This window comes from Lissotriton vulgaris, chromosome 2_1 (assembly GCF_964263255.1).
Source record: "Lissotriton vulgaris chromosome 2_1, aLisVul1.2, whole genome shotgun sequence".
NCBI lineage: Eukaryota > Metazoa > Chordata > Amphibia > Caudata > Salamandridae > Lissotriton > Lissotriton vulgaris.
Genome location: NC_141687.1, coordinates 422534691 through 422546909, shown reverse-complemented (window position 1 = coordinate 422546909; position 12219 = coordinate 422534691). Strand labels below are relative to the sequence as shown.

At 42.8% G+C, this 12219-nt stretch overlaps 1 protein-coding gene across 2 annotated transcripts in view; it reads left to right on the top strand.

The window, feature by feature from the left end:
* The window catches only part of ADAM23 (ADAM metallopeptidase domain 23), a 711121-nt gene that overhangs the window by 334525 nt on the left and 364377 nt on the right, over window positions 1-12219 (top strand). For both annotated transcript variants that reach the window (XM_086955318.1, XM_086955319.1), the window contains exon 5: window positions 7805-7887. In XM_086955318.1, the coding sequence (XP_086811444.1) occupies window positions 7805-7887 (83 nt within the window). The remainder of the gene's footprint in view (window positions 1-7804; window positions 7888-12219) is intronic.

Sequence of the window (12219 nt, the reverse complement as noted above, 5' to 3'; positions counted from 1 at the left end):
TATCATATGTTGGAAAGTGGTTTAGTAGTATGGATAAAAAGGGACTTACCACTAGTAATAAGGCCACAAACACAATTAAAGGTTCAGTCAAGGTCTCAATAAATTATTCCCTTGCTCAGCCCCTGGTAGCTGGCACTGAGCATGAGCAAATTATAGAACCCCTCATAGTTACTTACCTGGTTACCATTAATACAGTAGTGAACCCCAATATTTTGAGGGGACCCTTCGCATGTCAAGGGCCCTTTCAAATGAAGGCAGCCATTCATCACTGCTGTCCCCCTCAACATATATGAGAACTATTCCCTTGGGAATCCTGGGAGCCAACTCACCATCCCCGCACATCTCATTAGCTTCCTCTTCGTTGCTGCCACAATTTCTTCCCTCTTCCTCCTATGCCCATCTCTCCATAGCTAGGTCCAACTTCTTCCACACTATTGCTATTAAAGTGAGTTAAGCCTTCAGCTCTCTAAATGACACCCTTGTGGAAGAGTCTACCCTTCTCCCATTAGCTGAGTGTCTGTGCCCACTGCCAGAAGCACAAGACAAGTTGTCATCATCCTCCACATGGAGGTTGTCAGAGGGGCCAGTTTCCCCTACCCTTCATTTCCTGGAGTTATCTCTGCCCAGGCCTTAAGTGGCATAACCATCTCTGCCTTTCTAATCATATTAGCAGCAGGTAGCCCACTAGACCAACACTGAACCATAATTTTAGCCACTGTGATTGTGTTCAGGCTAGCCAGATCTAGCTCCATGTGTCCCTAGTTTTGGGTCACAAAAACTTTACAAATCAGAAATAGAATAAATTTAGAAAAATCTAAAAGATGGATTACAAATTTGTTCAGTCCAAATTTCAAAAATTCTAAAATCAAAAGTTTTGTTCTAAGCCAATTTAGACGATCTTAATTTTCTTTATGGTGTAAATTAAATACAAGCACGTATCCTCACCACTGAACACCAAATGTTGGAAAGTGGTTTATTGGTAGTGATAAGTAGGGACTTACCTCTAGTAATAGGCCACAAACACAATAAAAGGTTCATTCAAGGTCGCAATAAATTATTCCTTTGCTCCACCTTTGGTAGCTGGCAACGAGTAGCCAGGCATATCTTAGGAGACAGGTGTGTAAAGCATTAAAAAAAAATAATACATTCAATAAGTAAGACACAACACATAATATAAATCCAACACCAATTTATAAAAATAGGTCATATTTTTATGAACAAAGAGACACCAAAATGACAAAAATCCAACGTAGGGACCCAAATTTATGAATTTTTAAAGGACAAAACACTTTCTTCGTGTTTAAAAACCTGCAGCGCCAACTTGGGACATGTGGTCATGCTTAACGGGGACATCAATGTTTGAGGCCAACCTCGATGAAGCCCTGGTCAGATTCACTAAGCACGAAGCCTAGGTCAACATTTTATCTTGACATTTAGTCATTTTGCTTGAGCCTTTTATCTGGACGTTGAGCGAGGATCCTCTTCAGGCCGGATTCGCGTCGACATTGTCAGCTTGGTTATCTGCGTGGCCTCAGTGAAATTCTAGAAGTCTGGAACTCCGGAGCTTTCAGCGGGATGAACCTGAAATCCAGGCTGGGTCACGGTGCGAGGTCGATGGATTAACTCTCAACGTTGAGTATGTCACCTATGGAGCTTTTTATCACAAAGTTCCCAAAACTTCACCAAACTGCACGATTATCTTCCAGAAGGACTCCTTGAGGTTTCAGAGTGTCCACACCAAAAATACAGGGGTTTAGAATCTCTGAGATGGTCCTTGGGATGTTGGGTCTACAATTCATACAATGCACCTGGCTAAATCCTTCAAAATCCACCGGACACAATCCAGGATGGGGACTTCTTGGGGAAAATGACGGGGGAGTGCTCTGTCAACCTGCAGCTTGCTGGGAGTCCACTCCTTAATCCTCTTGAAGCAAGGCAAAGTCCTTAGGGCTGTAGTTCCAGAATGTGCAGCAGGCACAGTCCTTCAGATTGCAGACATTTGGGGTGCAGATCAGGTTTCCAGCAGGACAGTCCTTCTTCTCCTTGTAGTTTCAGGCAGCCGATCAGAGTTGCGTGGCAAATGCAATATTTATTAAGTGTTCCTGGCCACCAAGCAAGGGGGAACCGGTGACCAATTACTCAAACGGGTGGCATATTATATATCTTGCCCCAGAATGCACTCTTCTGCCAAAGTCCAAGATAGAGAAAAATTCCCCTGAAGGGTTAGATCAGGTTAAGCCATCCCACTGGTGTGGCTAGGGTTCCCTAACACTCCCCTTGCAGCCCTTCCCCTAATCTAATTACAAGGGATCCTGTGTGGCTCAGGGTATAGCCTGTGCTGTCCCAAAATGGTATTCTCCCTATGAAAATCAGATTGGCCACCCTACCCTCATCCTGCCTACTGCTTCTACAGTTTCAGTTCTCCTCCCATGGGAAATCCTTGGAGGGCACTGCAAACAGGTCCTGGTTTCTCACGTCATATGGATATGATCAGCTGCTAGCACTTAACATCATGGACATCTAGTGTGTGTTCTAGATTGCCTTTTATAAATGTTGGCAGGGGTGCTATAGGAACCAAGCACATTGTGGATGTGTTGTAAAATTTGATTAACAATAGATGCGACTGCTAGCGCTGTGTACAGTGATTCACTAAAGTTGGCACTTGTGATATTTGTGCATGACCATTTGGGCTACTTTCTGCCCATTGCTCTATTCAATCTCCTTGCAGTGTCATAAATTCCTGATAGCACATTGTGAGAGGAGCAGTAATGGGTTGCATTAACATTAGGGGTGAGCGGAATTGGCCGAATCTATAATGTACTTGTCTGACTAGTAAGTCCCATGAGACAGAAATGAGATGCCCTGGGATGCTAGTGAAGTTTAGAATTATTATTCTTAAATATAACATTTCACTAATTAAATGCTGCATTGAAATCACAGCATTAAAGTCTTCAAATCACAAACAGGGCTACCAATAACAACATCCTTCATCGTTTAAGCTCAGCCTTCCTATGACAGGAAATGAAAACACAAGAACTTTGATTCCATAAATGTGTTTACACAATCTTTATTGAAAAGTCAGTGTTATGGAATGCTAATATAAAGCAATGAAAAACAGGTACAAATACACCTCTTTTCAACTTTCTGTACTTCCTCACGTACATCGTCTCAAACATTATGCTCAAAGGCTTCCTCAACATCTGTATTAGGAGCAGCAGGATTGGCTGTACTGCCAATAAATGCCACCTGCGCATAGCGCTGATATCGCATCACCACTCCCCCAGACCGTTAATGACGACGATGCATGCATAAAGAGTCAGGACATTGAGCAAACACAATGATACCACACAGGTTTGTGTTGAGGAAACATTGCTGCAGGTGTATTAAAAGTAGGAAAGGCAAGGGGTTAATTTATGGGCTGCCAGGTGTTGCTGGTGTTAGCACTGCTATCGGGGCTTTGTTGAAAGAGGTAAGGCCTTCTTAATAATTACATGGAGCCACTTGCTTAAGTATACTGATCGCCACCGCGTACAGGTGTCTACTGATATCATATGCGCACAGACCATGTTTATTAAACTTAAATCACGTGACCGGGTCCATACCACATGGCCCAGTCACAGCAGGGGAGTACCAACAAACATCCCTGTCGGTATAGGCACTTGGAAGCTCCCTAACTGTAGCGGCTTTTACGTCACAGCCGCGACATATCATTCCTCCCAAAAACAGAAAACAATCAATTCAATGATAGCACATTCTATACGATTCACCCACACCCCACTAGGAGCATACAATCTGAATATTCAATAAAAGACAACAAAAGGAACAGTATTCTCTCAGCCTCTTGTTTGGCTCGGGGTTGCGTCAAAGCTGGTACTGGAAGCTTCCGCGTCCACTGGATTCAATGTTCCCCTCCTCACACGATTGTCAGGGTGAGGACTCTCCAGAACTCACCAGGATGTCGTCCTGCTCCGCCACTCCGAAGTCAGCGTTCTTGGGGAAGCTAGGATCTGTTCCTGGCATTGGTGATGGGGCAATGTCCACTGCCTCCTCAGCCACGGGGAGCAACTGAGTGTCAACAGGGGATGACCTTCCCCTCACTGCCCCTGACTCTACCATGGGATTCCCCGTGGAATGACACTTCTTAAAGTGGGAACTGTTTCGGGTTACCACTTCTCCGCCTCGTCGCACCATCACCCTTGTACCTCGTACTCTGACGACAGTCCAGGGATGCCTTTCATATGGGAGATGGAATTTTCCTTTGTTCATGCGGATCTTGAGCAGCACCTTATCCTCTCGTTGCAGCTCCACCAGTCAAGCTCCTTGATTCTGACTGACACGCTCATGTATTTTACGCCTCTGCTGCTCTGCCTCCATGTGTGCTGCCCTGGCCTTGGACAGTTCTTTCATTCGCCCCAGAGTTAGAATATCATTTAGCAGCTTGCCTGATTCCTCCAGAATCCGCTCGCGAAGCTTCGCCGAAGCACACATTCTTGAATAATTTGCCCTCGAATCTCTTCCATCTCTTATCTGAATCCAAATGTTGATGCCAGGAGCATGAGTCGGGCATGGAATGTGTCAAGAGGTTCGTCCGAGAGTTGATGGGCTTGTCAAAAGATGAAACACTCGTAGTCCTGGTTGGCCATTGGTTCAAAATAGCCTGTGAGCTCATTGATGAGGGTATTGTGAGTCTACTGACGTCATGTGTGCGGTGACCATGTTTATTAAACTTAAATCGCTTGACCAGGTCCATACCACATGGCTCGGTCACGGCAGGGGAACACCAACAAATATCCCTGTCGGGATAGGCACTTGGAAGGACCCTAACTGTCGCGTCTGTTAAGTCACAGCCGCGACATAACACCAGGGATGATAGGTCCGATGCTTGCTACCAATCTGATCACTAAGGAGTGAAAAAAACACACACTTCTTGAACACTTTCACTTCACGTTTTGTTGAAACCTGCTCCGCTGTAACACAGGCGTGGTAGTATACCAGGGAGACATTCGGTCTCCCTGGTAGAACCTTATGATGAAGCATGTCATCAAATATGTTGATGAGTGAGGGTTCCACTTATAAGTATTAATTACTTTCAATCCAGTTTGACACTCTCCTGTGTCCTTCCCTTGTGCAATCTAGCTTCTCCTTAAATAGCATTTGCAGTTTTTTGGAGAACGTCTATCCGGGTAGGATCACCCTGGGTATCGCAATTTCTTTCTTTGATTGTTTTTTTCACTCCTTTGTTGTTCTTTAGTATTTTGATTGGGGAATAGGAGTGTCCTTTATCCCTACCTCTCTTGTTGTTTTTGATACCCATCTGATCAGCCAAAGAGCACCAGGACTATTATCCCCCTCATGCTATACCTTTTTTAGGGTTACCCCTGCATGCAGTTCTCATAGTCCAGGATTGCAAAACTGGCAATCTTTATGCCCTCATTTCCCCTGACCACCATTCCTGGATATGATGTTATCAGTCTGGCAAGACATCTCAGAGAAAAACTCAGGGGGCACGTATGGTCGTCTTTTCAAGGAGTCCATTCAAGAACTCTCCGCAGGCGACCTATGGGATCTTAACCTCAGCATGACAGTATTCAAATCTCTCATTAAGAAAAGTGTCCGAATAAGTTCCCTTATTATGGATAAAAACCATCTTGCCAAACGTAGACACGCATGGGCCATTATGAAATTGTACGGGCGATTAGCTCCTGCAACCTATCTCTCCTGCACCTACCCCTCGTACCTAAAACTTAGTTTTATGGCCATCAGACTTGGTGACTGGCAATTTTTAAAAGATCTGCCAGGCTGGCGTCGCACAACAGATGAAATATGGTGCAGAGGGTGCGGCAGGACGGCTGAAACCCTGGAGCATGTGGTTTGTCTTTGCCCAGCACTCATTGCACAGCGCAGACACAAACTGAAAGTGGAGTGGAATAGGTTTGGAATCCGGTCCTGCAGACAGGCAATCATTGCGGCCCTATGTCCAGAAAATACAGCTTTAAATATTGGCCTTACATTGTTTATACGCCTTGCATATCGCAACTTTCTGCATGCTCCCCTCGTGTTGGGAACAGCTTAAATCTTATCGTATTAATTGTAAAAAAGTCCCTCATCCATTACTGCACTATCATGATTTCCTGCTATTGATCTGCTGTTGCTATTTTTATCTGATATTTTTTTAACTTCTATATCTATTTATTAACGGTGGGTTGGCCAATAAGTTTAATACTGTAAATTACTGTATAACAACCTCTGTACTTTTAAAGTTATTTTTAACGCAACCCGGACTGTTCAGCAGGGAGGTTAAAATTGCAATGTGATAACTCTGCATCGATTTAAAGTTGAATATTGATGTCAGTTTTGCTTTTACAATGTATGTTGCTGTCAGTGCTTCTTTTAGGGATATTGTTTTATATCCAAATAAAGATTATTATTACATAATCCAGGGTTGCAAAACTGACAATCTTTATGCCCCCATTGCCCCTGACCACCATTCCTGGATGTGATGTTATCAGTCATGCCAGACCCTCAAGTTTCCCTGCACTACTGAAATTCCTCCCCCACTGCACTAGAAGGTGAGATGAGGTGAAGGGTGTGTGATGTTTAGCAGAGGAAGGTGGCAGTAAACCCCTGCCCTCCTAAAGGTTCACACAGCGCATGACATGGGCAGCCACAAATACATGAATGTGTGACTGTATCAAAGTATATTTGTTTATATGTACATATTTGTGACAATGTCTGTTGTTTATGTTTTCATGTGCATGAACTGTCGGTCCGTTCTGGTGCTAACTTATGTCTCCTGAAATGCATTGGGGGAGGAAGGGTACCCCCCCCCCAGCATTAAAGAATGGTTACGGGATGTCACATTCAGGCATACGCAATTGACCACGCACTGGGAACTGATGCCATCAGCGTCAAGACCTACAGATATATGGGAACCTTTTCCTTCTTGGGCTCGAGAGAAACAAAGGGACAGGGTGGTGGAACAGGAGGTAGCAGGAATTGCTCGAGCTGAAGATGTAGAGCCTGAGGGAAATAGTAGTCAGGGAGATGGGGATTAATACACGCGGAGGAGGTGGAAATACAGAAATATACCTGTTGTGGGAGATTGGATTTGATGGGTGTGATGGGACTACCTTCAAGATGTTGTTATTTCTGTAGTTCGGGGTGACATATTGTTTCAGATTCTGGGTTCTGGTTAGACGGCAGATTACATATTTACCGTGAAAAGGGGCAAAGGCATACACGTTTTTTTTTTCAATTGTTATAATGGACGTACCTGACTGTACAATAATGATAGTACTGATTGACAACTGGCATGTTGTTTGTATTGTTTCTGATTTGTTTAAAAATCAATAAACACAATCAAAAATAAAATAAAACCGTATGTCTCCTCCAGTATCGAAAGAGCAGCATCATGGAGAATGTTCTCAACCCAGCATTTCAGCTGTTTCTCAAAGCATTTCAATTTTCACAATGAGTGGATTCTGCTTCATGCTGAGATTTTGTGATATGTACCCCTCCTAAAGCCTTTCTATGTATATCAATATGTATGCTCTATGCAAACCACTGTGGTATGAGGGAAAAGATGTTTTGTTTCATGTGATGGTTACATGCTAAAGGAAATTACTGGCAGCACAAATCACATTGCTGTAAAATGTTAGCATAGCACTCTTGGTACATTCTGAAAACATATTTTAGCTTAATGGCCATGGCCAGAAAATCCACAATATGATGCCTTACTGGTCCATCACCAGAATGGAAGGACAATCTTGTATTAACCCCCTGCCTTCTTTACTTACTGTTTTAGGGTGGTGAGCACTGTTACTATCACGGGACAGTCAGGGGAATGAAACGCTCAAAAGTGGCCCTGTCAACCTGCAATGGACTCCAGTAAGTATTCAAAGAAATGTCAAGCATACACTTGGTTGCTACTCATAAATTGTGAATATGTGAGGTTCACACAGTGCTGGATAGAGGTGGCTATCATGCGACTGGTGAATGTGTAAGGCCTGATCTCTTTTGTGAGGGCTTGCAATCCCTTAAAGATGAGTGTTACTTGCCCTGCAGTCAGAAATATTCCATTTATTCTAAAACATCGGGGCTCGTACACTTTTTACTCCTACAATGATTTGATTTTACAGAGAAAACTACTTATGGACAACATTTCTCGTCCATTGTTCTTCCAGCCTACCCCTTAAATTCTGCCCCCCTACTCTGAATTTGACGCCATTTGTCTGGCGCTTCGACTCTTAGCCGTCTTTATCAACACCGTCCTTTCCCCATTGCTGCACTTTGACTCCCAGCCAGCTACCCCGTTTTTAGGCCTGACCTAACGACAACTTGAGCTGTCTTGCCAGCCTCATGTTTTCCACAAAAAAACATACAACAATGCAAACACATATAGGGTCAACCCATCAACATTCTTGAGCTATTGGTTCATAGACAATTCACTCAAATTACACTCCTCCCACCCCATCAGAAGGTGCAGATCTACAGGTCAGGTCATTCCAGTTCTTGGATGTTTTCACTTTGAGTGACTGCATTTTTCCCTTGCACATGTACACCTATAGAAATTATTAGCCACTTGCATTTCCAAATAGTCCCTATGTATAGTAGGGTAACATTGACTATTTTCACAACTCTCAAGACATTTATTGTAAATTGTCAATTACAATGCTCATACCTCACTACAAAACCAGTTTTGGTATATCTATTTATCCTGAAAAAGAACAATAATCATTAGAATATCTAGAGTATATACATATTTTTAGATTGAAACTAGCCCCCAAAAAATTGTGATTGACATTCCAGCCACTAAAGAGAGTCCTCCAGTAAATACATCACCCCTATTGGAGTGTTATACCAGCACTGTCCGTATGAAGAAAACACTCCTCTCAACTCAAAGACAAAGCTTACACCGACCAAAACAAATGCTGCAGAAAATAAGCTATCTAAATGTACTTCTAAATGTACTTCTCAGTGAATAAAGGTTTCTATAACTAATAAAGTGTGATAACTTGTATTTAATCAAGAAATGTTTTGACATTTGTAATGTTGACTCATTAATATGAACCTGATTTGGCAAATAATGAATCCTAGGAAAAAAGCACAAATGATTAAAATAGCAAATGTGTGTTTTCAACGTTATATACTATAGCCTCACCCATCAGCTTGGTGCAGGTCATTCAAATCAGTTGCTTCTGACTTGAGGTGGACCTCTGCCAACAAGTAGAACTGCAGCTTCATGAAAATATTTCAATGTTTTTGCAGTTAACTTTTGATGGACACCTAGTAACAACTAGTGGAACTTCATCCTTCTGTAAGAATTTCAAAGCTCTTGCACTTGACTAGAATGTGACACCTGCAAACAACTTGTGGAACTGCAACTTCATTGAATAATTTCGATGCTTTTGCATTTGGCATGTGAGGACACCTAGAAATGACTTGTGGAACTGCAACTTCTGCAGTGCATTTCCGACACGCCTCTCTGTCTGGAGCTCCACTGATGGCAGGCATCTTCTTTGGTGTTACGTGCTGAATGCACACAGTGCCCCCCCCCCCCGCCCAAGACTGTCTTCATGGTATCGGGGAGAGATCAGCAGATTTCTGCTGATTGGGACACCTTCAGGAGACGATTGCCGCCATTATTGTTCCCGAAGCAGAGAGTGGGCGGCTCACAAGCTGACATTGTCAGGGCATTACTGAATGCACAAACAGGTCACTGCACCTGAGTTCGCAATGTGGGACTGCCTGCATGCCCTGTATGTGAACTATTCAGACTACACTCATTTTTGGGGACTTCATCTACCAGCAATCATAGCGCATACTGCTCACAGAGTTGAAATAACAGTGCCTCTGTTTGGACTAAAATAAGCTCCAATGGGAATACAGCTAACAGTATTTAAATGCCCCACGCAAAGCTATCTTGTTTAAACACAGTAATGGAAATGATTAAAACAAACGCCGAAACGCGTCTGCCAGGTGTTTACAGTGTGAATTGGTGTCTTCCGGATGGTGGCAATAAAACTTACCTGGAAAGGTCCCAAGCATGTGTCGGACCCGTTCTTTACGGTGAGGCGGATTGGTGTTTTATGTGTATGCAGAAGTCGGCGCTCCATTTCCGACACGCCTCTCGGTCTGGAGCTCCACTGATGGCCGGCATCTTCTTTGGTGTTACGTGCTGAATGCACATAGTGGCGCCCCCCCCCCCCAAGACTGTGTTTGTGGTATCTGGGAGAGAAATGTGGATTTCTGCTGGTTGCGACACCTTCCGGAGACAATTGCCGCCATTAATTGTTCCCGAAGCTGAGAGTGGGCGGACTCACAAGCTGACATTGTCAGGGCATTACTGAATGCACGAACGGGTCACTGCACCTGAGTTTGCAATGTGGGACTGCCAGGATGCCCTGTTTGTGTGAGCTATTCGGACTACACTCATTTTTGGGGACTTCATCTACCAGCAATCATAGCGCATACTGCTCACAGAGTTGAAATAACAGCGCCTCTGTTTGGACTAAAACAAGCTGCAATGGGAATGCAGCTAACAGTATTTAAATGCCCCAGGCAAATCCATCTTGTTTAAACACAATGCTGGCAATGATTAAGGCAAATGCCCAAACGTGTCTTCCAGATGTTTACAGTGTGAATTGGCGTCTTCAGTATGGTGGCAATAAAACTTACCTGGAGAGGTCCCAAGCATGTGTCGGACCCGTTCTTTATGGTGAGGCGGGATTGGTGTTATATATATATATATATATATATATATATATATATATATATATTTGAGTGTGTGTAAATATAAATAAATTTCACCGGGCATTTTACTGGGATAAAAATATAGTGCCACTCAAAAAGACAGTTTCCCTAACAATACAGCTGAAGGCACTTGACTCAACTAGTGATTGCTAGTATCTCTATATGTTCTAGGTGTCCTTACAATTGTTCCATAGTAAACAAGACATTTATTGAAACTTGTGATATTCATCATCATATAACTGCATTGGCATATTTACTTATCATTTTGAAATCAACCTCATTTTATTAGAGTAGTAGAAGTGAATACATGCATTTTTAAGTTGAAGCCACATGCCCTCAACTTTGTGAATTAGTTTTAAGCAATTGCATCTTACTCAAGAGGCGCAATTAGGAACAGCATGAGTTATTACAACTTTGTGGCAGACTTTTTAAGCTGCAGCTTCTAGCTTGAGAGGGATATCCAGTCAAGTTCCGAAGAGTAGCTGTCTTGTTAAAGACTTTTCACTGTTCCTTCTATCTCAAAGGGCCATCTAGTAATTACTTGACTTACTGTAGCTATGTGGAAGGCCAGATCTATTGGCTTTGCCAATTCTTGTCTCATTATTCCCCATCTTCTTTTATGGTATTGCTATTTCTTACCCTACTGTCAATTGCTCCAGCTGTTACCCCTTTGATGATGTCCACTTTGGCCCTTCGTTTCTATGTGCAGCCTACTTCTGTTAGCTAATCTCTTCTTCACCCACATATCCACTCATTCAGGCATTCACTGTCACCCACAAATTCAATAGATGTTTCTGCGTATAGTCGTTTTTGTGTAGTAGCAGTTTTGTCTTTTCGACATTTCTTTTCTTACTCTTCACATTATTGTGAACATGTATTTACATTTTTGAGTCACTTTTAGCCTGTTTAACACTGTGGCTGGCATATCACTTGCACTCTAACTGTTCTAATTAGCCTGTTTTGCTTTAGTAGAGAATACATCTGGTCCAAAGGTAACACTGTGTGTCGTGTACATGAGTTTTCATTGGATCAGGCCTAGAGACAGCTTTAGTTGTCTCACCAGCCTCATATTTTCCAAATAAGCATAATGAAAATACATCCATATACACATGCAGTGGCTGTGGGGCTCCCCTACTCATATATTGGTCTGTTAAAGTATCATTTACGTTTCGCCTCCGCAGTCAGTACCCATTAGCCAATTGGTCAGACAGTACATTCGTGTATAACCAAAGATAGTCACATATATTTAGAGAATTATCAAAAAGACAAATAATCCAATCCAATCCAGTAGCTTTTTCACTTGAAAAAATGTGAATAATTCCTACTATTTTGGGATCCCAATCTAAATCATATTGTGACACATTTCACATAGCCAAGCGTTGTTGTAGGCCTGCTCTTTTATGGAGTTTGCGCTGCTGTCCTTCATGGTCAAGCGAAGACAGCAGCATTTTACCCTGAGGCCAATGT